Source organism: Rhipicephalus sanguineus, chromosome 2 (assembly GCF_013339695.2).
Source record: "Rhipicephalus sanguineus isolate Rsan-2018 chromosome 2, BIME_Rsan_1.4, whole genome shotgun sequence".
In the NCBI taxonomy this organism is placed as follows: Eukaryota; Metazoa; Arthropoda; class Arachnida; order Ixodida; family Ixodidae; genus Rhipicephalus; species Rhipicephalus sanguineus.
In genome coordinates this window covers 205,683,506-205,708,000 of record NC_051177.1, presented here as the reverse complement: position 1 = coordinate 205,708,000, position 24,495 = coordinate 205,683,506, and the positions used below count along the sequence as shown (strand labels likewise).

The following is a 24,495-nucleotide window of genomic DNA, read 5'->3' as shown; positions in this document are numbered from 1 at the left end:
CGGGACCAAAATACATTTTTTCATGCGAATAATGTCCGCTGCCTTGCATCAATCTACTATAACAACGCAACACAAACGCTCAGGTAATGTAAAGAAAAAAAGATGTGGCTTCGCGTGAAATTACTACGACATAAATTAAATCTAAAGGACGTCGTATGGATTAATTTTGACCATCAGGGCTAATTAACGCGTACCTTAATCTAAGTAAACGGGTGTCTTTGTATACATTTCGCCACAAGTTAAAATTGCGCAAGGCAACTCAGTCTTGCGATTTCCGTGTCATTTCATTTTCTGTTCTTTTTAGGGGACAATTTAAGTACCGAAGTGTTAGACGTGACTTAAAAGAAATATCTCTCTCTAGTGAGACCAGGACTGTACACAACTAAAGCTCGTCGCGTAACGTATAAACAACACCTAACCACAACGCTCAAGTACATGCGAGCCTTTTTTACAGCGAAAGCTGTTATGAGATCATTTCACCAGCCGTTTTTGGCGCCGTAGTTGTCCGCCGCCGCCGCCGCCGCCGATGTCCGCAACCACTATCGCTCGAAATAAGAAAAAAGAAGCTAAAGAAGAAAAATTTCCAGGATGGAACGGGGTTCGAACCTGGGCCCTCTGCGTGGGACCCCAGTGTTGTACCTCAGAGCCATGCCGGTGCTTGGAACTGCCATGCAAGAAGACGCTATACAGGCTTCATGTCCAGAAGGAACAACATTAACATATGTAATTTAGTGTGGTGGAAGAGCGAAATAACAATCATGGCCCATACAACGCGAATTCTGTAACCAGGCGTCACACAATGCGAATTGCGCAACGAGTGGGCTGTTGGATGCTTCCAACCCATTACAAGGGGCTCTGAAATAATTCTTCACCGTCATCAGGCACAACACCAACAAAGTGCGCATAATGCCTTACATGTTTTTAGCGGGTACCACGGCTCTCCGTTGAATGACGAAAAATGGCATAGTGGCTGTTTCCCTATGTCACAGAAATTATGATGAGGTATAGCGTAGTGGGTTCCTCACAAGTGCACTTCTTTTGGTAGCCAAGGAAGCCCATAAGTCCATCATCCAATTCCTCAGTGTCTCGATAAATTCTTCCTTCCTCTCTCTGTCTCTCTTTCTCACGTCAACGTATGTTATATTGCATGGTGGGAGAGTGAAGTAGCGATCGAGCGTCACATAATGCGAATTACGTAACTGGTGAGCCGTTTAAAGCTTCCAACCCATTACAAGGGCTGAGCCACAATTCTTCATCGTCATGAGTCGTCACGTAAACAAAGTGCACATAATGCGTTACATATGTGTAGCTGGAGCCTCGCTTCTGTGCACAATGATGAATAATGGCGTTGTAGCTGCTTCCCAACTTCACAAATATTGTGATTTGTAGCGTAGTGGATACCTTGCTAGTGTACTTGTATGAGTAGCCCCAAGAGAGTTTACAACGGGCTCTAGAAATGCCGCTCTTCCAGCTTTCGCTGCGACTGTGCTGCGCTTTCCGCGTAGGCCTGGCGTTTAATTTTAACACCGTCCCGCTCAAAGGCTATATTCACATGAGATTTATTACCTTTCATCTTTAGGGCAACGCCAAGTGCACATTGCAATGCGCTTGAACCACGGAGCGGCACCTACACTGATATGACCCTCTTGAACGGAGGGTACGATGACCACACACAGCACTCTCGACAAGTGCACTCTCTGATCTTATTACAGTATATATACAGCAGATCAAGGCCAAATACATCTTCACATCGTGTTAGGCATACGTACGAGCGGTTAAAGTTGCACTAACCCAACGGAACAAACCGCCTTTTGATGATCTGCATGACGTACGCGCACATGCAAACACACCGGGGCTAGCAGACGAGGCACGGAGCAATCCACACTAGGCGCGGTTCAGCCAGCAGCCACTAGGCGGCGACTCCGCTCGATCTCGCGGCCAATAGCAAGGGGCCCACATGTGCTCAATGAAATTTCGGGATTAGGAAGTATACAGCTTGAAGAAGTTCAGCACAACAATGATTTTCTAAAGTATACCAAGAGGATGTCCGCTATCACAGACTAGGAGAACGAAGTATTGTTTTTATTTAATACTCGCCTTCTCGGGCCCTGCACGTGCTCTGGCGAAAACCCTAAATGCCTCAGCAAACGCGAAAATTTACCGCGGTGTCCCGCATCGCCGGCGTCAACACGAGGGATGTGAAAAATCATCACGTAATGACGTCACCGTATACGACCAAAGCTTGCGAAGTCGTGATCACGTCGAATAACGTGACTTTACATGATGACGTCATCACATGACTTGGCCGATTTGCACGGCCTTCGTGACCGGCCCACCGATCACGGAGGCTGTGCAAAGCGCTGATGTCATGTGATGGCCTTATCAGATGACGTAACGCAGCTGACGTCAACGTGAAACCATTGTGACGTCACAAATTCTAGCTATCTATGACGTCTTAGTGAAGTCATCACATGATTTTACTGCCTCCAAGATCGGAGGCGTTGCAAGCTTTCTGCTCGTCCCCAAGTCTTGCATTGCCTCCGTGATCGGCGGGCGATCACGGAGGCTCTGCAAAGCACCGGTATTTCTGTATAGTATTTTCGTTTAGCCCCATAAGAAAAGATCTCCAGTTCACCACATGGAGATAGAAATAGGGAATTCGTACGAGAGGAAGTTATGTATCTTTCAACGTTTAATTGATTGGTGGAAGACGAATATATACAGTACCTTCCACTGTTAAAGGGAACACTCCAATGAGCACCTTTCATTTTGCTGGCCTTCAAACAGCAAGTGGACAAGCAAAAATTGTTCATGCACTGGACAAGTTTGTCAAAAAGAGGCAGAACTGTAAACTACCAGTAGTTTTATGCAAATCTAAGCCACTATGCTTTTGCAAGAGAGCACAATCCAAAGATGCCCTGCACGCAAGTGTTCGCTTTAACATGGACCCGTCTGTACCTGAAGTTAAAAACTATGAATTAAATTTATTTGACAAGGCCTCTTTACCGTATGAGACACCATCAGTCACCAGCGTACTCGGGATGCTGTTGTGTTGTTGACCAATTAGAGAACGTAATGTGTTCCAAACTTTTTTGGGGGCCATCGGAAATAGCAATGAATCTGCTTTTTTTTAATATTCAGCCCGAGCTTTCTTGAGATCAGAGTTTAACTTGTTTCTCACTTTCTTGTATTCGTTTAGAAGAGCTAAATCTTTTTGAATAATAAACTGATGGTACATGCTATCTCGGGCTTTAATTCTCTGATGTAACTCTTTTGTTACCCATAGTTTTCTCCTTTTTCTGTGTATTTTTGCATAACGCTTAGGGAAAGCTTCCTCATAGCAACGCTTGACCTCTTGCGGAAACATATGAGATGATTGGGTTTTCTTCCTTCAGAACATTCATCTTTGCGGACATCTATCTATCTATCTATCTATCTATCTATCTATCTATCTATCTATCTATCTATCTATCTATCTATCTATCTATCTATCTATCTATCTATCTATCTATCTATCTATCTATCTATACGCCTACGTCTGGGCAGTGGGCGCTCTCGTTGTCGTCTCCTCAACTTGACACATACCAAAATTTACGCGGGAGGGCATTAGCGTATGAAGAACACGATGAACAGGTCATTACATGAATAGCGTGAGATACTTGTCGCGTACGTCATGAAACATTTTCCTTCAGTTACGTGTGACACGTGCCCGTATACCACGGCCCATGGAATGCGGGTATGAGCCGTAGGTGATTCACGGTTTGTATCAACACAGGGACGGCGATAACTGACATTCAAAAAACCTTTACGCGATCTTATGGAGCTTCCGTCTCAGAAAATGCGGGGCAGGCGTCGGCAGCATTGTCGATGAAAGAAATATCAGGTGAACGGAAAGATGAAAACTCACGGTTAGAGCCACAATCAAGCCCAGGCATTCTGTGTGGCAGTGAAGTATCCGGCTACAGAGCTACGACAGTGCTTGAAACTGCTTACAAAAAAGACCTTATATAGGCGTCATATGACGGCGACGTCCATTGTGGTTGCAGGGTTGGCTATCGGCGTTTGTAACATTGTAAAAAACATTGCATTTCAACTCCTAATATTCGCCAAGCTATGCTCAACCATTGTTCAACTCGAAGGAATACGGCAAAAACCGCTTCCTATGATGAGCACATCATCGCACCGTAGCGTGCAGTTGATTTCTATAAGACTGACACCTGTGCTCTAAGGTGAGTACCGACGTCACGTCGGACCATAGGATACCATTTGGGTGTCAGTGTAGTCGACGCGCCTGGTAAGCCCACGGTCAATCCCCTAAACAAAGAAAGGGGGGAGGGGGGTGTCTTAGGAGCCCCCACTCCCCAGATTGTAGCTTTCTCAAATAAGTACTTTCCTCAAATAGTCAAGGCCTCCAGCAAGTGCTCCGCCCCCTCCCCTCTCCCCCCTCCCTCCCCCCACCGCCCGAAAAAATTCCTTGCTGGGGGCCTGCCCAATATACCCATAACCACTCAAAATGCACAAAGAAGTCGGCCCAACACCCAACGCTTGACCAGTGACCTATACCGAAAAAATTCGGTATAGGTCACTAATCGCCTAGTGCTTCGCATGAGATCGACTACCAGAATGAGTGGGATCTAACGAATTTTCTTAATTCCGATTCCACAGTGCACGCTCATCGTCGTATATAATAAGTTCGCTCGCCGTACTCATAATTAAATTTAATATGGATGCGGATATCTTCACATAATTAGATACATGACTTACGACAATAATTAAGCAATATAAATTAGTTAAGTTTTAAATTATTGGAGGCGGAAGGTCGAGTGAAATGGAATAATTGGAGCTTTAGTGCGAACAACCCATTACTGCTAGGAAATTTCCAAAACGCGGATGCTGGTATTTTCAGACGACTGATGTAATCCCACTCGCTTCGCCTGCGAAACCCACATCGAAGCGGGGAAAAGCGCAACAGCCATGCTCTTCCGAGACGTCCAGACTCCAGAGTGAGCGCGCACCATCAAATGAAGTTAATGAACCGTCGTTGTACTTCCCTTCGATTGTATGGTGACTGCGCTTACGACAATACCAAGCATGGCGCACGTACGTAAACAAATGCACAACTAACTCTACTGCAATTGTTGCTGTGATCAGTGACGTTATTCTGGTCCTCTGCTAGCTGCGGTCGTCGGCGCTTCGGTTACGGTTATTTGGTCGATTTCGATTACTCCGCAATAGGCCGCTTTTCGGAAGCCTTCAAATGGTGATAGGCTCTTCGCAGAAAGAGCTTCAGTTCCCCCATTTGAACCTACACCCTACCACCGCTAAAAGAGTCAAAAATTTAATTTCATTAATGACTCCATGCAATTGATACATCTGGTAATCTTAATATGTATGGCGCTATAGGCAAGGTAATTATGAAGTTTGCGAGCAAATATTCCATCTGCCTTATTTTAGAAAATTTTCGGACACATTTCGTGAAACACCATTAACATATAAAGATGTAGTTCTGCTTGAGGTGGTTCTTATGAAAGGAAGAACCCCGCAACTCCACGAACTGTGAAGAGGTTTATTGGTTGTTCAAGGACTTAATGGTTACCAGCGGCAAGGCAGCGATCCGAAACATGAGTCGAACGAGCCGAGCGTTGGCGATGCTGCTGGATGGATGCGCATCTTCTTCTTCACAGTTAATAGATCTTCTGATGTTGGGCACCACTTATCAGGAAATTTCTTTAGCAAATAATTCGTGGTGCCGTGAAGGAGTTCCGAAGCTCTGGCTTAAACGGGAAAATGGGTCGTGCAATATGATAGGTATGCACAATACGATGTGATTATGAGGTACACCGTGGTGGAGACTCCGAAAATTTCGACCATCCGCGGTTCTTTAACGTGCAGCTAAAGCCAAGTACACGAGCATTTTGCCTCCATGTAAATGTGGCCGCCGCGGCCGGGATTGGAAGCCCTGAGCTTCGGGTGAGCAATCGAGCTCCGTAACCACTAGGCCACCGTGGCGGGTGAACGTGTCTTGCAAAATAAACCAGATAAATATATCGCGTCTAATAATCAATGCGAAATATTTTGTAAAACTGAAGTCGACATCTTTTTATGCTGATGACAGCTCATTAATCGTTTCTTCCGTTTTGAGGAATATCGCAAGGTGGGACAGTTTCAACGTTTATTAGAAAGAAATACCGATTATTTCATGAGAAACATCCCCTTATTGTCTACTTTACATGTAAATATACCAAGCCGGAACATACTGCCGGAACAAATAAAGCAGGAACGTTGTGGCGAAACTGTGAATAATATGGCAAAAATAGCGTTTTCTCTCATAATGCGGCTTCCTTTTCGGAATGTAGAGTACTGAGTACAAATATGGGTTATACATCATTGTGTCGCACGCCTTGTTTGTTACTTATATGTAATGTTTTAATAGATTTATTTTTGTTTTAAGTGAGAAAACATGTTTTGAAGTGAACTAGTAGACTGCTGTGAAGTTTCTTTTTAAGTAGAGCACGTCGGCGTATGATTCTACCTGGCGCGTATTCTCTGCGTTTATTACTATCACACAAGCTATCGCCCAGATTCAAGTGCAGGCAATGACGTCACTTCTCGTATTTTCCAGGAACTGATGAATCCGGAAGTAGACCGTTCGTGAGCTGCGGAACGAACGGGCGTCCCTTCTCCTCGGATGCGAATGTCGATCGCCAGTACAAGCACCCGGAAACGCCTCGGCAGAAGAAAGCGTACCAGTGCTCCTACTGCCCGTACATCGGCAAGGACAAGTTAGGGTTGCATTATTTTAAAGTAAAGCTTGTATTGCCTGACTCGTGTTGCCGGCGGCGGTATGGGAGTTGGCGAAAACCTCATAGCGCGTACGTGTTCATACAGAAGTGAACGACGTTGGGCCAGTTAAGGTTGCATAATGAAACGCAGTATAAGTGCTGTTTTCCCATTTCATTGTGCTCCACTAATCACACCACTGGTCCCCTAAAGATAAAGAAGGGAACACACAGGCGTAAGCACGAAATGTCTCGCTGGGCAGCTGCAGAAACCGGTTTGAGCCTTAAGGCCCGAACACACGTACGCGTTGCAGCGCGTCAACGCGTGATATTTTGACGCGGCGCCGCGCCCTCTCCCTATGGAGAGAGAGGGCGCGCAGCTTCGCGTAGCCACGCGCCCCCTCTCCCCGTAGGGAGAGGGCGCGGCGCCGCGTCAAAAAGTCACGCGTTGTCGCGCTGCAACGCGTACGTGTGTTCGGGCCTTTAACCACACTTACACGTTACAACGCGTCAGCGCGGGGCGTGCCCTCTCCCTATGGAGAGAGAGGGCGCGCAGCTTCGTGTAGCCTCTCCTCCATATAGGAGAGGGCGCGGCGCTGCGTCTACATGCCATGGGCTGACGCGTTGTAACGCGTACGCCGGCTCTTCGTACGCCCCCGCCTCACCCGCAGCTAGAGTGACCTAACGCAGCTGGCGCGCAGGAGACGAAAGAGGAGGAGGATCACTCCCGTTGCCTCCGGAGGGAGTGATTGCGCGTTCGCTCGCTCCGCATGCGCCGTTTCTCTCCAAGCCAAGGCAGGCTATGAGACGGGAAAAATAGTAGGTCAGGCACGCACACGCCAGGCCACCATCCGGCCCAAATACGCAGCTTAGTGAAGCCTCCCTTAGCCCCTTTTCCCAATTGGCTAAGGGCTTCTATTTTTTTAATGAAAAATCATTTTACATATTGTAGGCCTTAATTGATTGAATTTTTCCGCTCTGAATGTACCCCGCTTTGAAGATGAGCTGCGAGTTCGATAAATAGACTTCTATTTATCGAAACATCTGTAAAAAGTTAGAAGCAAGGTAACTACTTTTCACTGTTGCATACGTGGCAGCGTATGTCGTCGTATTAATGTACCTAGCTGCTTAAGCTGTCGTCACCATTCTCAACGTCATGCCGCAATCCTCGGCATACTAACTATCCTGACATGCCACTGTTGTTGCATAGTCGGAGTGGTTTGGGCATGATTGCGGGAGTGTAGAGCAATGTCGAAAGGATTCGACACACAGATGTCCAGAAAGTAGCAGGAGCAACAATAATTATAGTAATCGATATCTGAGCTTGAAGAAGAGATGTAAGCTGCAGTTTTTCTTTCTTTGCTTCTGATAAAATTGGCAAGCGGAGAAAAGCTTACTCGATGCTTACTCGAGCTGTTATAACCATATAATAAATAATGCATATTTTAACAGTGAAGCTGCTAGAGCCGGCCCTAATCTGTCCAACGCGAAGAAAAGTATTCCCACCGCGATGGTGTCACGGCGCGTTGCCTAGAAACCGGCTGCACAGCTGTGCGCCTGCTTCGCTCGCCCGTACACTGCTCCGCCAACAGCCCGCCTGCCTGGACACTGCGCCCAACCGCCCGGTCGCGCCAGACGTGACGTTTCTTTAGTTATTCATGTATTTATTTTCTTTGTTTGTTTATTTGTTTGTTATTCAGAGAGCTAGTGCAATGGAAAGGCTGGACACTCTCCCTAGACCAAAAAAACATGGTTGATCCAGACCCGTAGCCAGGAACTTGTTTCGGAGGGTCCCACTTGCTGAAAGCCTTGACTGTATGAGAAAAACGGCTATTTTCATTATTTATTTTCGGTAAAACACCATGTATCATAAACATTTCCGGGGGGCCCGCGCCCCCCGGAACCCCCACTGCCTACGGACCTGGGTTCATCCCTCCGTCATCGGAATCGGTATAACACGAAAGCAAAACGTGTCCTTACAGAAGTAGCTGAATGTTTACTGCACGTTGATATAAGTGAGCTTGCTCAATGTATATTGGTGTTTCGCAGCTATAGCACCCTTTAACGTGGATGCACCCAAGTTGACGCTTGGTGGCACATCTCCATCCCGATGACTAACGTCCATAATTAACGATTAGACAAACTTTTATGGTTTCTGTAGCAGTTAACGGTAATAGCGTAATCAGAGAAAGTGGTGTGACAGCCAGAAGAGCGTTGACTAAGGTCGCATTCCGCGGAATGTAAGAGACTAAACAGAAAACCACTGTCGGGCTAGAGGAAAACGCAACGCGCGTCCTGTCTCCCCTATAGCCTGACCGCGATTTTTCTCGGAGCGAGCGCAAGCGGGGAGCGCGGTGTTACAGAGGCCGGCGAGCGTCGCGAAGCTATTTTTAATATGGATGGATACTATGAGCGAAGCCGAGGATTGGGCTAAGGTCGCCACCTCGCGGTGTGTTAAGGCATTGTCAAAATTGCACTTCTGCTATTGCAAACGCGCCGAATGGGACGGACGCGTAGCAACAACGCGTTGCAGGAGCTAATCGCGGAGGCCGCGGTCATGATGCAGTACTTCACTTTACCGCTCCCATACGGCGACACCACCCCATTATGATATAAAACTTTGAGCGGAAATAAACGACGCAAAACGAAGAGGTCGATTTGCGCTCGAAGTTTTATATCATAATGCGATACCACCTAGCTATCCCGACACCACCCCACCGACCAAGAGCACTGTGAGAGGGAAGTGTGATGTAAAAGGCGCGTTTGTAAAGCCTCCAGAGAATGCGACGGTGGCGCAGTGGATACAATGCCGGGCATCTGTTGTCGCGGAGCGAGAGGTCAGCGGTTCGACTGCCGTTGATGAAACTTTTTTTTTCTTTCAGCTTTTATTTGCCATCTGATTATCTGAAATTTTTCGACGTAATTTTTGTGACGGTACTACGTCACTGAAATCTTCGTGGACCCCGGCATGAAACACTTTCGTGTTCAAATATGTACCAAGTAAATAAAAGCATCTTGAGAATGTTGCATACGTTGTTCTCAAGCATCTTAGGAGCATTTCAAAAGCCACTAATGACCGAACATATGCAATATCAATTTTGCGTAACTGAATTAAGTAGCTTCCTTATCACAATGTTGAAACACTCACCAGCACAAATATTAAGTCATCGTTGCCGTTTGCTTAAAACGCAACGCAAGTTTACACAGAGTTACATGAAACATCCTATAAAAGCACTCTTCCTATCGTTATTAGACGTCCAGGAAGAGACAGAGTGGACATATGTTGTCGCTCGGCCATTGAGCAATCATGGCGCAAAAGAAATATTCAAAATATTCCAAAGTATTCTGAGCAATAGCGCGGCTTCTCTTAATGCTTGGACATAAAAGCGGAAAGAAAGGTCCTAACAGAGTTCTTTCACGTGGCATATAGAATTATGTTCGCCAGCGTTGGCGCTGCAACAAATCATTAGACACTGGTAAAGCATGAATGCCTAGGTTCATTATTGCGCACCTTACGCAGTCTCTTGTGGTACTGAGCGACAATCTGTCATGAGGAACACTGTCCGTAATTGATATTTAGCTCTGAGCATTCATCAGGGACAGATCGGCGCACGATTATCTAGAGTACATTCAACCAAGCCCTAAGTTTATCTAACCAAAGGGTATCAGGATTTTATAAAGAAGCCTTCGGGCTATACGTGAATGTTCGGAGTGCACCTGACAGAAGCTGTGATGGTCGGCACGTTACTGATGCTCTTCAAAAATGTCCAAACGCTTTGTTCTAGCTGCACTAAATTAAGATGCGGAAGCATGGAGGAGCAGCTTGAGAAACTGCTCCTCCATGGAACTAAAATAAGGCTGACAGTGCGAGTATTCGGTGACGTATAGAAAAAAAACATGACGTAAGAGCATAATTTCTTGCTCGTTATGAAAAGTGTGTAGCGGAATTAGGTAGTCGGGTACGACGTACTACACAATAGCTGGTCCATTCAAGTCGCACATTGGGTACCATTAGAGGCGGCATAAGAGGGCTAAGTATTGGCCTCCGTAGGCTGGAGTCGCTGCTCTTACCGCAGAAGTACATTGGTATTTTTTGGACAGGCATCTGTGCTGCAAAAATTCTAACAAGGCAGATGATGGCGATTTATCCAAGTGTTTGGAAATTGTCAAACTCCGTTGCGATGGTTAAATGAAAAACAGTTGTGTACATTGGTTTAAATTGAAACAGTTCCTGCAATAGCAAGATTATCAGTAGAACGTGAAAAAAATAAAAAAGGAAAAAAGCGTCGCTTTGCAAAACTTGCAAGCAGTTCGAAAAGAGAAAATGGAAACAGAAAGGGAAGAGAACTGCAACCAAAGTGGTTGCGGAAGCACTTCCATTGCATGGCTCTCTGCCCTCGATCTGCGTTTCTTTTCGCGCTGCTTGTAACTCTTCCCCTTCTTTCTCCCGCACTATGAAAGCCGGCCAACTCGTCTACCTTTCCGTACCCTAAATAACTCGGGAAAGTAAATATAAAGAACAATATGAACAATTCGACCATATGCACTCATGCAGGACAAAGGTCACCAGGCACGAAAGGTCCCACACCGGCGACAGGCCCTACGTGTGCCAGGTCTGCCTGAGGGAATTCGGCCGTTCGGACCTGCTGAACGCGCACCTCAACACGCACACCTCAGAGACACCGTACAAGTGCGCTGTCTGCGGTAAAGGCTTTCACAGCACGTCCGCACTGTCGGATCACAAGTACAAGCACGTGGACGTCACTGCGTATCCGTACCGGTGTCCCGAATGCGGAAAGGCATTCACGCGGAAGTGTCACCTGAACGAGCACCTAGTGGCTCATACGGGCGAAAAGAGCCACGCGTGCGGCGTGTGTGGCCGAAAGTACGCACGAAGCAGCGCTTTGAAGAAGCACGAGAGAGCAGCGCACAGAGCTTCCGCTTCGAGCTCGCCGCGAATGCTGACCGCATCGACGGAGCAAGAAGAAGCTCTCACCTGCACGCGAAAACAGTGATGCCCACCAATAGTATTGCCACTAGCGATACCACGTGTCAGGAATTCGCAGAGCCTGCTTCTAAATTGAAAGAACCTAAAGGTTGCGAGGAATCAATTCGACGTGTAGAAATGGATGCCCTGCCAAAATCAGAATGTTGGCAAAAGGGAACGAACAGTAAGAAATTTTCATACGCATCAAACATTTAGAACAAAGAAAGATAACTTTATTACTGAGAGTTTGGGCTAGGGGGTTATGAGCTCGTTGGGCGAGGCCCCAAGTGCAGTCGTTGCAAGAATGTCAAATCTGAAGTCATGACACAACGTGCGATTAGAACCACCAGCGATTCACCTTCTCTGTCATAGTCTTGGTATGTGCTCTACTTTTGTCACTATAAATGTGGCGCCGAAAAGCCTTTGCAACTAGCACGACAAGCATAGCCGTTCTACTTGAGAAATACTTTGTAGCTATGACTGAGCTATGCAGCGTGGGGTAATTATGTTTAAAAAACCACCCTATATTATTTGAATATTTATTGACATAAAATTATTTACAAAATTTGTCAGTGCGTCCTAATCGTAATTGGGGAAAAGAGCATGTTCCAGAAGGAAGCAGTTGTGATATAACAAAACATATTTACGAAAACTATAACACCCTACAAACTATTATGATCATTACACTGTAACACTGATTCAAACGCCTCCAACATTTAAACAAGATTTATAACATTAGTAGACTTATTGTTATAGTTGTTCAACCGGCGCATTCGCATATGTAATTTGCACGATATACGTTGAATATAAGCACAACATGATTATACGGGAAAATTAAAAAAATACAATGGAGATTACAGTTGAAAGCCGCAATAACAAAATCGGCGGGGAAGGCACAAAATTTCGCTCTTGTGGGAATTTCATTGGCGCGAGAATGCGGCAGAAAAGACATGGAATTTACAAAAAACACATTTTATTTCCAAAAGTCAGTAAGGTTGCTTTGGCGGGCCTTACCATGCAGCATCTTCATGCCTCTCGATCGGGAATCTCTTTTGCCATGGCACAAAGTTCGCCCCGTGCACTGGTCAGTGACGGCAGCACTGCGCTGTCACCAGTACCGTCATCAAGTGCGCCTACAGGCGAACCTTCTTCCGCCTCCGCTGGATCAGCGCGGATCAGCGTAGAATCTTGGACAGCGAGCTGCACGCAACGCCGAATTCTTCGGCAATGCCCATTTTTTTCCTGCCCTTTTCCACCTCACTGATGAGTGCAGCCTTATCTTCCAGCGTGACGAACTTCCGCTTTTTCGTTGGAGGCGGCATCTTCCCAGGCAGCGAAATCGGACGAAGCAATCGCAACACACAGTTCACGTTGCACCAAGCGACCAAGCAAACACTCCACAAATCGCTCCACACACGCGACCATGTGCACGCAAAGCCGACAGAGCCAAGCACAGAGCCAAGCCAACGAACGAAACTCCATGAAAAATATGGATTTGGCTACGTAGTCCGCGATAACAAGCAGATGTTTCGGCAAGCCATCATCATCCTTGTCGCCAGCTTTGTTTTTTTTGTAAATAATGATGGAGGCTGCTTCTTAAGTGCGCTGTAGCGATAGTTTTGCACAGTTTTGGTGTAGCATGAATGCATTTCAGCAGTTTTCGAATGCAGTTAATGTTGCGAGAGCAGATTATTTGCGCACTTGTGTTTCAAAAATTTCGTTAATGAGGGACTGCGCTATGAATATCTTTCGTAGTCGTGAGTTACGAAATGCATTGACTCCTATGGGCGTTCGCCGGTGCTCCGAAAATATTTCGTTGCGGTGCGAATATCGTTCCCTCGGGATTTCGTTATCGCGCGTTTCGACTGTATACGCAATCACAATCACATAAAACATAATTATGGAAGGTATACTGTTCAAAACGATTACCCATCACGAGAAATGTTTTCTAGATTTTAGCATTTAAATTATCAAGTAGGTGCACCTAACGTAGAAATTTCAACTTACGGATAAGTTACTCTCTTTTAGCTCGTATGAAAGGTAGTATCGAGAAGCGGCTCTATTAGCTATAATTGTATTTTTTACTGTACAAATCTTTCGTTTGCTGAATGAGGTACTTGCCTTGTTCTTTGTTACGAGTTTCGTAACATGAACACCCGTTGCGATGGTCTAGTGGCTACGGTGCTTGACTGCTGACCCGAAGGTCGCGGTAGTGAAATTCGGCCGCGGCGGCCGCACTTTGATAGAAGCAAAATGCTAGAAAAAATCGGCCGACTCGTACCGGTTCTAGACAGGGTGGTCTGGAAGATAGCGAAGAGCGTCACTCGGAGCTCGTGGCACTAAATTGTGTTTCAACCATCAGCTTTAGCCTATTCCCATGTTTCACGAGGTAGCTTTCACTGGCCTTGTCACCAAAGAACGCGCTCATCTCAGTGCGCGGGTAGGTGACTCCTCGGCGTTGCGCTCAGCGCTGGAAACAGCTTCGTAAGGTATGAGGGCACTGAGACAGTGAAAACTTCTCGCAAAGAAAGAAGCACGAAGGCCGCGGTTCTGAAAAGGCAGTGCGGCAAACAACATTTGTTAGGACGTATGTGGGTGCGCTTAGTTCCGCAGACGACTGTTGTCCCCCAGGAAGTGCGTCACGCGTATCGAAACTCAAAAGGAAAGCTCAATTGGCTTGCTTCTACCTGTTTATTTTTACTGCGATAAAGGCTTGTCCTTTAGCATCATTTTTTATCCGTGTATGTCTATTTTATGTGTTCTGTAAGTCCTGTGTTATGTATGAATTCAAGCAGTATTTTGTGGAACTTGTCATTAGGTAACTAGCCAACGGTAATAGCTGGTGGCGACAATTTAGCGGAGGCCGGCTTGCAGTAGGGGCCGGGAGCGTTCTGATCGTAAGATCGCACATTCCCATACTAGAAAGCATCTGTATGCATCACTGAAATGAAGCAGTGGTAAGTGCGACCAGTTCTTCGTTAACATGACTGCCATTGTAAGGGCCACCCCTGCCCCAATCCTCCTAAACACAACTTCCTCCACTCTAGTAAGGTGAAGGAAGAGAGAGCAGACACACGGTGGGTTAAGAGATCGTGTGTTCTGCCGGAGAAAGTTTGTGTGCGTTTGGAGTCCTGTAAGGAGTTGATATGGGAGTGGAATTGACGGAAGCACTGAACTTGAAGGGCAGTGAGCCTGGTGGTCAGCTGCAACGTTGTGAGGTTTTTCATCATGGCCTTGACTCCAGTGTACCTCTTTACTCAAGCAGCTGTTTTGAGGGGGGATTAATCATGCGTATCGACTCGCAGATTTAAATAGCCTAGTAATCATTCTTGAGTTGTTGAATAGCCTTTAAAGAGTCAGTCAAGAAGTATATTTGTTTGATTGTAGGCATCTTAGATATGGCATATTTCACAGCGTCAGGAATGACTTGAAGTTCCAATACGAGAGCGCTGGCCTCCGTGAATGAATAACGCTAGTAGCCACTGACGAAATTATGCGTAGTACAGAGCAAAGACATCATTGTGCCTTCAGGTAGGAACGCAGCATCCGTATAGACATTTTTTGAAGTGTTTGTGCATGGTGCATCGATGATATTGTGTTTCTCAGTAGCACCCGTTGTATAGCGTGGTTGTATGTTCGTAAGCTTATTACTTGTGATGGTGGTGCATTCCAAAGGAAGCAGTGGTTAGGGCTCCCGTCAATCCGAGAACCACGTCGAAAATGAGCATGCAACGCAGCGACCTCGGGAACGCGTTGCTTTTTTTCATTTCACGTGATTTTTCACGTTGCAAAATTAGCTCTGCAGTTTTGTTGAGCTGGGAATGTTCTTGTGAAGTTGTTATATGTGTGTTTGTGACTGCACGTATTATTTGCGTGTATATGTCATCACTGAATATATCATAGTCATCACTCCAGACATGGAGTAGCAAGACCTGCGAAAAACCAGGCTAACATCTCCGGGAACTTCTTTAACGATCAATTGCTATCGTTCTGTCTTATCTGAGTGATGCAGTTTAGCGATGTTATTGCGCGCATGGCATCGCTGTTGTCTCCAACTGGCCAATTGTGGCTAATTGAGCCATTGAAAGTGCTCCCGGTATAAAATTCGTGGCTGCAAAACTGCACGCGCCAGATGCAGAGCTTCCTCAGTGCGAGCTCCAGCTGCTTTTCTTGCAACTCGACGAATAAGGTGAAGTGTGTTTTTTCGAACTCTGTCTTATCATACGGAGCCAGTGGTGCCTGTTTGTTTACCGACAACAGCTATGGGGCTGCCAGGAAACGAGTTGTACTCTTTTTTAAATTTATGTCGCAGGGCATACTGGTGCTACCAAAATAAAAACTGCAATACTCGGCTACAATAGCTGTAAGAAGCCCACCTGATCTAAACGCTGCTCTTCATTTATGTGACTAGTAGACTATCGGCCAATAGCAACACTCTACCGAAATCTGGCACCCATCGGCAGCATTGAAGAGAGTGAGGACCACCCTTTTCCAGAAGAAAAGGCGCTTGAGAAGGCAGTATTTTCGTGCTCCGCTTGGAAACTCCACGTGCCGGGCAGGACTAAAAAATTGGCTGAGTGGTGCTGGGTGCTGGGTATTCTGGGTATTCGTAGAATGCCTTTTTCTACCAAGCCCGAGTGGGCTTCAGGACCAATTAAAGGTCTGCGATTATGTGCGGCTTTGGCCACTCCTCTTCCCGGACATTACGATTTTCCTCTCAATATTTGCGAGAACAACAACTGAGAAAAACACACGAACAGACATTCGCGTACATTTATGTTGTTTGTTATATTACCTCTAACAATTATTTACGATTTGTACTTTTCTGCGGTTCTCCTTGTTACCGTAGTTATAAATGTCACGCAGCTTCCTAACACTGCCCTGTATGAATTTCGTATTGCTTGTCGTGACTTTGTCAGTACCTCTAGGGGGTCCGAGGCACTTCTCAAGCAAAGTTGTGTGTCCCAGTGCGTCGGTACACTTTTGCAAATGAAAGAATAAAAAAATAATAAGTAAATTAATTATTTAATTAATTAATTAAATAATGCATGTGCACGTTGGTTGGCAATTATGAACAACACCATTTTTTCATGTACATTTGAAATATTTATTTAATGTTTACTACGAGTAGATGGTTCCATCCGCTTCAATGACGTGCAAGCGAGATGCTAAAAACCTGTTCTTTAGTCGCTTGGCCGGCATTGCACAAGAGCTGCACGAACGTCCGCCTTCACGTCATCCTAAAAAGAAAAAAAAATAGATAATGCACATTGTTAAATGCAGGTAACAGCTCCCCGGCACATATTAACATTCCAGGAAACTGCCATATGACATTCATGTCCATTTGCCGTATTTCGATGGACAAGCTAGCAGACTTCCCGCATAAGGCAGCAATGAGGAAATTGGGTCAATGGCATCGATATTTATACGCTCTCCAATCTACGAGCTGCCGGAAGTTTTTAGTTTTGCGACGTTCTCCAGAATATTTCTTCTTTTATTTTTCACGGGGTGTTCCTGAGGGCACATTCTCCTTGTTGATAATAGCAAAAGCAAGTAAAAGTTAATGATACCAGTTCGAACGCTATTGAAAGTCGTGTTTGCGTTGGATCGGGTGCTAGCCACTTAGGCTATCCTTCGATATATCTCGCGTAACCTTTCCCGGAAGAACAATCAAATTATTCCACCACGGAAAAAACATAAAGAACCCCAGGTGGTCGAAATTCCCGGAGCCCACCACTACGGCGTCCCTCATAATCATATCGGGTTTTGGCATGTTAAACCCCAGATATAATATTATTATTATTACGGAAAAAACAATCCTTGCTTCCTCTGTTCCTATTTTGCATTGACTGCTGCTGCCCGACAATTAGACTCTCTGCCCCGCATCTTCGCTTCATTCACCCCTTTACGAAAATTGATGGCAAACAGCAAAGCAGTGTCCACTTACCGGAAGAAATGCGTTCGAGTGTTGTTGCTGGAAAGAAAAATAAGCAATTAAACAAATTTACGGGTGGGTAGAACACGTACGGTGCGCTTTTAGAATTTCACGTCGTCTGAATATTCATTTGCGTAATTTATTCATTTATTTATTTATTTATTTGCAATACCTGCAGCCAAAGTTTGAGGAATAATTAAAACAACAAACACAATAGCGGATACAATAAGAAATATATGTCGAGATGAACACGACGAGATGAATGTGACGTCGTTAAATTTATTACACCGAGGGCAAAAGTAACCGTATGCATTCTGACGGAAAAAATTCGTCGTTAATCCATCGAACAATGGTCCCTGTAACATAATTTTGTTTAAAAAATCTACCCAGAAATGCCAAAAAGAAGTTGAATAGGTTCCATATTGAGACTATTTATTTCAAACCTGAGGCCATAAGCACAGAGCTGTGGTGTAAGATTCCCGAGTGACAGTGTGAGATTTAGCGAGTAACGGTCAATCGAAATGTTCTAACGCCAGGACATGTATACAGGAATTTGCAACATGTCGCGTTGTCGTGGACAAAGGCACTACCTTCTTTGATATACGTATTTCTGGGAGACAGACAGACAGACAGACAGACAGACAGACAGACAGACAGACAGACAGACAGACAGACAGACAGAGAAATTTAATGAAGTCCCGAGGGACTAGTCGGGGAGGACCCGCTGGGACCCCGCCTCGCCGCCGGCTGCTCCCATGTCGGGATCGGGAGGCCATGCTTCTCCACTTCTTCATGGGCCCTCTGGACGGCCGTTGACTGGATTTTAAGTGCGGTACTTGAGATGGCCTCTTCCCAATATAACTCTTTTTCAGTGGGCACGTACAGCCAGCAGTTTGTGTATATTCGTCTTGACGGCGCTCTGTGACAATATTTGTGCGTCGGAAGCGCGAACGAGAACGTGACAAGTAAAAGGCTAACGCATCGTCGACAGGACAGAGGTTTTCTCCGTAAGAGCAAGGAAACGTCTTCATGCATTCAGGGTTTTTTGAATAAGTGGTTGTTGGTGCATATGTGTATGTTTCATTGTTTTTGTAATTTTGATCTTTTCTCTGTTCCTCCTTGTCCAGACAGCGTCAGAAAATTGAGATTCTGTTCTGTCGTGTGCTTTCTGTCAACAAGACAGCTTCCATGTTTTTTCCTTGATCCTTCAACAACTATACCGCTTGCGTACACACCTCCATACACCTCTCCCCAGCAAAACGTCATTCTGCGCATTAGCTGCGCATGATGATGAAATGAACTTTATTTGGTCCTGGAGAACCCCGATCAGACAACCCCCGAAGGGGGGTCCGCCGCAGTTGCTGGCCGCGCCCACGCCGGTACTGGAAGACCGTGGCCCTCCGCCCGTTCGCAGGCCTCCTGGACTGCCGACAGCTGGACTGAGAGCTCGTTGCTTTTAAGAGCCCTCTCCCAGTCCTCTTCTGTGCTGAACTTTGCGCTAAGTAACGCCGGGCACTGCCAGAGCATATGAGCGAGTGTGCAATTATCCGCCCCACAGCTAGGACATCCTGGATTTATGCCTTCAGCAAAGTGGCTAAACGTGCTGCGAGACGGGAAGGAACCTGCCTGCAGCATCCGGAGAACCGACGACTGCGGCCTAGTAAGCTTGGAATGCGGGAGGGGGTATCGCCGCCTTGACAGTTGATAGTGCGAAGTAACTTCGTTGAAGGTGCCAAGTGGATCCCTGAAGCTCTCCGTGAAGCCGCCTCCGGACCCGCCCGCACCGCCGCGGCACGTGATTTCTCGCGCACGGTTATGGGCAAGTTCGTTGACGTTGGGAACTGTCGGATGAACCCCTGAGCCCATGTGGGCCGGGAACCAGGTAATTGTGTGAAAGCCTCCTACAGCCCTCGAACTGAGAATAGCGGCAGCCTCTCTTGAGACCACACCCGAAGCGAAGGCCCGGAGGGCAGCCCTAGAGTCGGTGAATATCTCAGGACGCGAAGGGTCCTTCATAGCTAGAGCTATCGCTACCTGCTCTGCTACGGAGGCAGACACCTTCCTAACGGAAGCTGAGTTTAGTACGCGACCGCGATGATCAACAACCACGGCCGCAAAGCTGTCCGAGCGGCCATACTGCGCCGCATCGACGAAAGCCACCTTTCCCGGGGATTTACCTACGAAGTCAAGCAGAGACTTGGCCCGTGCCGTTCGCCGGCCAACATTGTACCGCGGATGTACATTACGCGGGAAGGGTTCCACCTCATAAGCACCCTTCATTGTTTGTGATAAAAATATCTTCTGTTCCGCACTGCCCGTATGATGACATCCAAGCGACTGTAGGAGACGCTGCCCAGCCTTGGTGGAGGAGAGCCGCGCGACCTGAGCTAGTTGCTGTGCCTCAATCACCTCCGAGAGGGTGTTGTGCATGCCCAGGTTCATGAGCCTGTCCGTGCCGGTACTCATGGGGAGTCCTAGCACCCTTTTAATACTTTTCCGCATTAAAGTGTCGAGTTTATCCTCCTCGCGTTTAGACCAATTTAGAGATGATGCGACGTAAGTAATATGGCTCATGAGGAACGCGTGGTAGAGCCGAAGGAGATTACTTTCCCTTAGCCCTCCCCTGCGGTTTGAAACCCGTAAAATAAGCCGAATCATGTTCTCCGTCTTGGAGGTGATGCGGGCCAGAACCTGTGTGTTTCTGCCGTTGCATTCAAGAAGGAAACCTAATATCCGAATGCAGTTCACTCTGGGAATCGCTTGCCCGTCCCTTGTGGTTAGCGCAATCTGTACCTGATCAAGCGGTGAGTGGGGCCTCCTCCCACGGCTAACAGGTCTGTAGAGAAGCACTCCGATTTGGAGGGTGAAAGCCGAAGCCCCGTGCCCTCCAAAAAAACTTTCTGTGATAGACAGCGCCATCTGGAGCGCTTCCTCCACCTCAGCATCCGAACCTCCCATGCACCAGACAGTAATGTCGTCGGCATATAGGGCGTGGTTTGTATTGGCTACAGTGGAAAGACGCTCCGAGAGGCCTTTCATGGGCTATGTTGAACAAGAGAGGCGAAATTACCGCACCCTGCGGCGTGCCCCTCGCACCCAGGGTGAAGGTTCCTGATTTTGACTGCCCAATCTTTATGGTTGCTTTGCGGTCCCTGAGGAAGGCGCGAACATAGGCGTGGAACCTTGGTCCTAACCCCATGCTCTCGACCGCCTCCAGGATGAATGCGAACACTAACTCCGTGCTCGCAGGTGGGAGGAATTAAACCGTGATGGAAGCGGTGTAGTGCGAAATGTAGTTAAGATCCCGAGTTTTCATTCATTAGCTGACAAATAAGTGCTCCAGATTACGCGTGAAACAACGGCAGCCAACGTCAACATACACGCTAGCCGTGAAAGAATGCAAGCCTTCTCTAACACCTGTCATTTAAATTAGACTGCCGTATACCTTCGCTCCTTTTCCAGGGTTATGTCACTGTACAATGGTATATTGACAGTGTTATACATGCATCACCTAGTATCCCGTTCAAAAGGGTGTACCGGGTACATTAAGTGTGACATGACGTGCATGGGCATACAGGGCATACAGGGCAATGTGCGTACAGATGAACGGATTCTCAACGTAGTCAAGGCGTACTTACGTGAGCGTCAGGGTTCAGTTCGCAAATCTTCGTGAACACGCAATCCAGGTCTTCGCAGTTAAGGCGCTGCTTCACCTCGGTCAGCTTCTGCGAAGTCTAGAGGGATTAAACGCAAGCGGACGTCATTGGAAGAAGCTGAATAGTGCGCAACTGGGGTCATCTTTCACTTTTACCAATCGCAACGTCACTTAATATCTTAAATGCAGTTTTCGTTTCTTTTAACTTTCGCTTAGCTTTTGAAGATTGCGTTGTAAAGGCCGCATAACTATGGATACGTTATGTACGGCAAATCCTGGGGTATGTTTCGCAATCGCCTAGATTTCAGATGAAACAGAACATGGTGGTCGCTTATTTGGAATAAAAACTAAAATAATCTTGAATTGAGCATCTTGGTGCATGTGAAGGCTACAAATTGTGGCGTCCTGGTATTCACGGTCACAGCCTACGAATAAATACGGCATCCACCCAAAGAACCCCGGTACCCCTGTCTTTCGCCTCTGTAAGGGAGTTGTGCCAGCTGGTTTTCGTTCGAAGCGCAAGTATACTTCTATCTGATAATATCAATACGAGACATTAAGAAAACTAAAGGTATTTTTTTCTAACTGAAGTATTTTCTGGCTGAATACTCATGTCAAAATCTCCGATAAAATTTGTCGAGGCGTTCAAGATTTCTACCTAATAACAACGACGCAGACGTGTATCTGTACGGAAAAGTTCGAATACATTAGGCACGTGGCGGCGCCTGACGTCGCAAAAATGAGCGAGCGTAATTGGATGACACGGCGAAGAAGCTTTTCTGCGGCGATGGCACACGTCTTTCTTTCAACTAAGGAACGAGCAGCTGGAGTTGCTAGCAGTGCCGTACTAACTGTGCGCCCGCGTTCATGTACAAGGTTACGTGCGCTTCGATTGCTATGTTGAGGCTGCGCATGCTCACAAGCGGTCGTAGTTGTGCGTCAGTGTACCATCTGTAATTTTGCGTGAAAAGGGATTACGTTATCTTGAACGTGTTTTTAGGGTGCGCCTTGCGCGGTGTGTAGTAAGCTTTTACGTATGTGGGTCCTCCTCGCCTTCATCTTCCCCTTCTCATCATCGCTTTCGCAGTCTCTGTATGTTTAGTGACCTTTTTGCTTACGCTCGCTTGTTCTTAGGAATAAAGCTTCATTTGAACATCAGTGCTTGTTTCTGTCTCTTTCTCGTATTTCGTGGTTTATCCTTTCTTGAACTGTTCCAACATGAAAAAAAAAAATAGGCCATGTCGTTTCTCTCCTTTTTACAGGTGCATGTGCTGCAGCAGATGAGTACCGGTTGTGACTAAGCGAGTGTAATTGTATAGTCATCAGGTAGATATGACCGAATTTTTTCAAAAATTCGTCGGTAGGATTTCCAACTCGCTCTGCTGACTTACCTGGTCGTTGACATGACTTTTCACGCAGTTTACCAGTTCATGCCTTCGCTCGGCTGGCGCCTCTGAAATAAATAGGAGACACGTTTAATGCCACTCCTACAATTGCATTACAACTTTGTGCTCACTTAAGCCACGCATTCGATGGTATTAATATGTGCAATACAAAGTGCATGAGCCAGTGGCACAGATTGCACCACGTCTATTTATACATTTACTCCAATATGCATGAATATCCCCCAGCTATGCAGAATAACGAAGCTCATATTCTGAAATGTGCGTCTTATGCGCTGCTTTCTTTGTTTTTCTTTCGTCTAGCAACCGTGACATCGTAAATAAACTGATATTTAGCTTTAGTCTTTCATGTTTACATCAATGTAAACATCGAACACTACAAATTTCAAGCTCTAAAACTGCATGCTGAGGTGGATGAAGGCCGTAGTGCAGAACACCAAGTTGCGTCTTACCACGTGGCTTTCTTAACGCGCACGTAAGTCTTGATACGCCGGTATTATTGTATTATGGCCCCATCGGAAGGATACACCGTCACGAATAGTAATCAGGCCCAGAACTATGGGCTCGTCAATACGGCGTCATGACATATTTAATGATTCCATGCGTAACACTAAGATTAGCGCACTTGTAACACTGCCTATGATTTTTGAGTATTTGTGTAGGAATCTAAGACCGCACGGGCTGGTAATGCTTTTTCAAAAAAAGCTAATGCCAACCATCTCCGCTGTAGTTATCTGCAGAACACCTTGTAAATCTGAATGCGTCGATTATTTTCACTCATTCGATAAGTTGACTCATCACTCCGTGTTGCTATAGATAAATGCCTCAATTGTAACTGTTACAAGCATTTCTGGTGCCATTGGCTCTGCATTTCGTTCGTATATAAATGCGGCCGCCGTGGCTGCAATTTCATCCGCGACCTCGAGCAGTACAATGCCATAGTCACTGGATATACTGCGACAGCTCTGTGTCATTCATGGCATTGGCATTTGACTCTTTCATAAAGGTACTCTACAGTTATTGTTATTTGCTGTCTCACGCATTAAATAACAAGTACACCCTGCAGGCTTTTGAAATCGTGAAAATTTTCACTTACGGCAAAGGGTGAACTGGGTGCCGCTGACCACTCCGAGGACGGCGACGAGGGTGAGTGCGAGAACAACATTCATGTTAGTAGATGTTAGTAGAACGTAGTCGTGCAACAGTTGGCAGTGTGGGAGAAGACCTGTGCCTCGCCGAAAGCGCGTGCTCTTTTAAAGGAGCCTCCTCCACCCTGCGTTTCGTAGCCGTGGCAGTTACCACGATACGATAACGCGCAATATGCGTGCTAAAGCTTTTCCACCGCCGGGGCCGATAAAAACGGTTTCGCGGACGACTCTAGAGCCATCACACTCGCGTAGAAAAAAGAAAAAGAAGAAAAAGAACAGCTAAATGAAACGCTTGTGCACTCACCACAACAGGTTTGTTTACTTGTTTACTATTTTACCGGCAGTCGCCAGACACTCTCGAGTCAGCATCTTTAGAAGATATCAGCACCAGCCACTAGGTCAGCAGCTTGGCACCTGAGTCATGCGAGTGCGAGGAAAAAGTGTCGCTGACACCAGCGTCTTTGCGAAATCTCTTCATGTAGTCTACTCAGAACTGTCTTCAAAGTTAAAGATGGGGTTTCTAATGCTCTTGTACGGCGGTAAAGAGCATACTGATATCCTGTTTCGCTCTTGAGAGTCGCAAAATTG

At 46.4% G+C, this 24,495-nt stretch overlaps 1 protein-coding gene across 1 annotated transcript; it reads right to left on the bottom strand.

Moving 5' to 3' along the window:
• Positions 1 to 16,849: 16,849 nt before the first annotated feature.
• Positions 16,850 to 24,000, bottom strand: LOC119384024 (uncharacterized). Its single transcript, XM_037652312.2, has 5 exons — positions 23,856 to 24,000; positions 22,748 to 22,809; positions 21,340 to 21,435; positions 17,714 to 17,740; positions 16,850 to 17,006 (listed from the first exon to the last, which is right to left on the bottom strand). Exons 1-5 carry the CDS (start codon positions 23,926 to 23,928, stop codon positions 16,950 to 16,952), a joined length of 315 nt encoding a protein of 104 aa, XP_037508240.1. The 5' UTR covers positions 23,929 to 24,000; the 3' UTR covers positions 16,850 to 16,949.
• Between the last annotated feature and the right edge of the window lie 495 nt (positions 24,001 to 24,495).